This window comes from Phaseolus vulgaris, unplaced genomic scaffold (assembly GCF_000499845.2).
Source record: "Phaseolus vulgaris cultivar G19833 unplaced genomic scaffold, P. vulgaris v2.0 scaffold_1186, whole genome shotgun sequence".
Lineage (NCBI taxonomy): Eukaryota > Viridiplantae > Streptophyta > Magnoliopsida > Fabales > Fabaceae > Phaseolus > Phaseolus vulgaris.
The window spans coordinates 1-1,447 of NW_027174478.1; the positions used below are offsets into that span (position 1 = coordinate 1).

The 1,447-nt window shown below is 34.6% G+C and overlaps 1 protein-coding gene across 1 annotated transcript; it reads right to left on the reverse strand.

Annotated features, from left to right (window-relative positions):
* Positions 1-673: 673 nt before the first annotated feature.
* On the reverse strand, positions 674-1,447 carry LOC137817786 (multiple C2 domain and transmembrane region protein 5-like; the record flags this gene model as incomplete). Its single annotated transcript, XM_068621021.1, is given in 1 exon segment — positions 674-1,447. A coding segment is annotated over 1 exon segment (538 nt), but the record flags the coding sequence as incomplete, so codon positions are not given.

Below are 1,447 nucleotides of genomic sequence, written 5' to 3' on the forward strand. Positions count from 1 at the left end.
CTATTTTCTTTAAATTAGTTACTATTTAATATTTTTTTTTATATTCTAACTTTCTATCCACATACTTGTTTAATAAATTTATGGATGTTGAACCATCAACAATTTTTCTTTATACACAATTAATGAATATGTTATTCACTTTTTTTATGCATTTGATAGTACAACTCTTTTTACTTTAATATTTCGTTTTACTTTAAAGCTTAGTAGTTCTTTATGAGCATTTTTGTTTTCAATGGAAAAATTTATGTGCTTTACACTTAATCAAGAACTGGCCTTAGAATTTTTTTAATCAAAAGAAGATCAGGGCTAAAGAAGAACCCTAGGCTTTCCCAATTAGATTGTTATCTTTTATGATGTTGTGCAAGGAGGAAAAGTGAAGAAATATCATTAAACAAAAATGATAACTACAGAAAGGCAAGAGGCAAAATCAAATCCAAGTAGAACAAACTATTCAAAGTTGTTGTCAGTTGAAAAAAATTTCTGAATAAAAAGCCCAAATGAAAAAATATTCAGAGGGAGAAATCAAAGTAAGCCAAAGATTTTGAAGCAGAGATGTGTGGGAATAAATATTTTGGTCAAAGACTAAGCATCTTTAGAAGAAAGCTTTCCAGAAAATGAGTGTGTCTTCAATAAAATGAGATCAGTCCAATAGTAACACTAATTATACCAGAAAACATTGAAAATAATATGATTAGTTTGCACACTGGAAACATCACAGGGTTACAAGGAAAATACTACTATTTATAAGGATAAATGCAGTGACAAGAAATTCTACACTTTCTATGGACAAACGTAACACTAACTGAGGCATTGTGACAAAGGGCAAGTTGCACCAAATGTTTCTTCCCTGGCTTGAAATCTGATAAAGACAATAATGATCTGGAAAATTTTGAGAGGGATGAACAATGTTTACAATATGGTGTCCACTCTAGCAGGCAATCTCTTGAAGTAGTTGAATGGGGCTGAAGGATGTTTGTGGCGGAATCTGGGGTGCCTTAGAACATAGAAGCCAATGAGAAGAAACACAACTTGGAAAGGAGTAACATAGAGAACTAGTGCAGCAATGAAACAGAATGTCACAAAAAGAGTGGTGGCCCTTGTGTCTCTCCAGCTTAGTAGATTGTGGAACCTTTCTCCTTGAGTGGCCAAGTCCCCTACAACAGTTTGAACCTTCCCAGCAATGCTTCTTAAGCGATCATACCTCATTCTAACCATATCTGATGATCGAGAAGTAGGGAATGTATCAAACTCTTCATCTAGTTCATCAGGGTGAGCAGCATCAGCATGAGATAGTCTTGTGTCCATATGAGGAGGATGTCTTGGCCTCCATCTGAAGTTCCAAATTCCAATCAGAGAAAGGTAGAGGAAAGTTGTTGGAAGGATTAGTTCTGGATAAAGAACCAGTATTATGAAAAGGATATGAATGAGTATGGATGTGAGGGGGTTC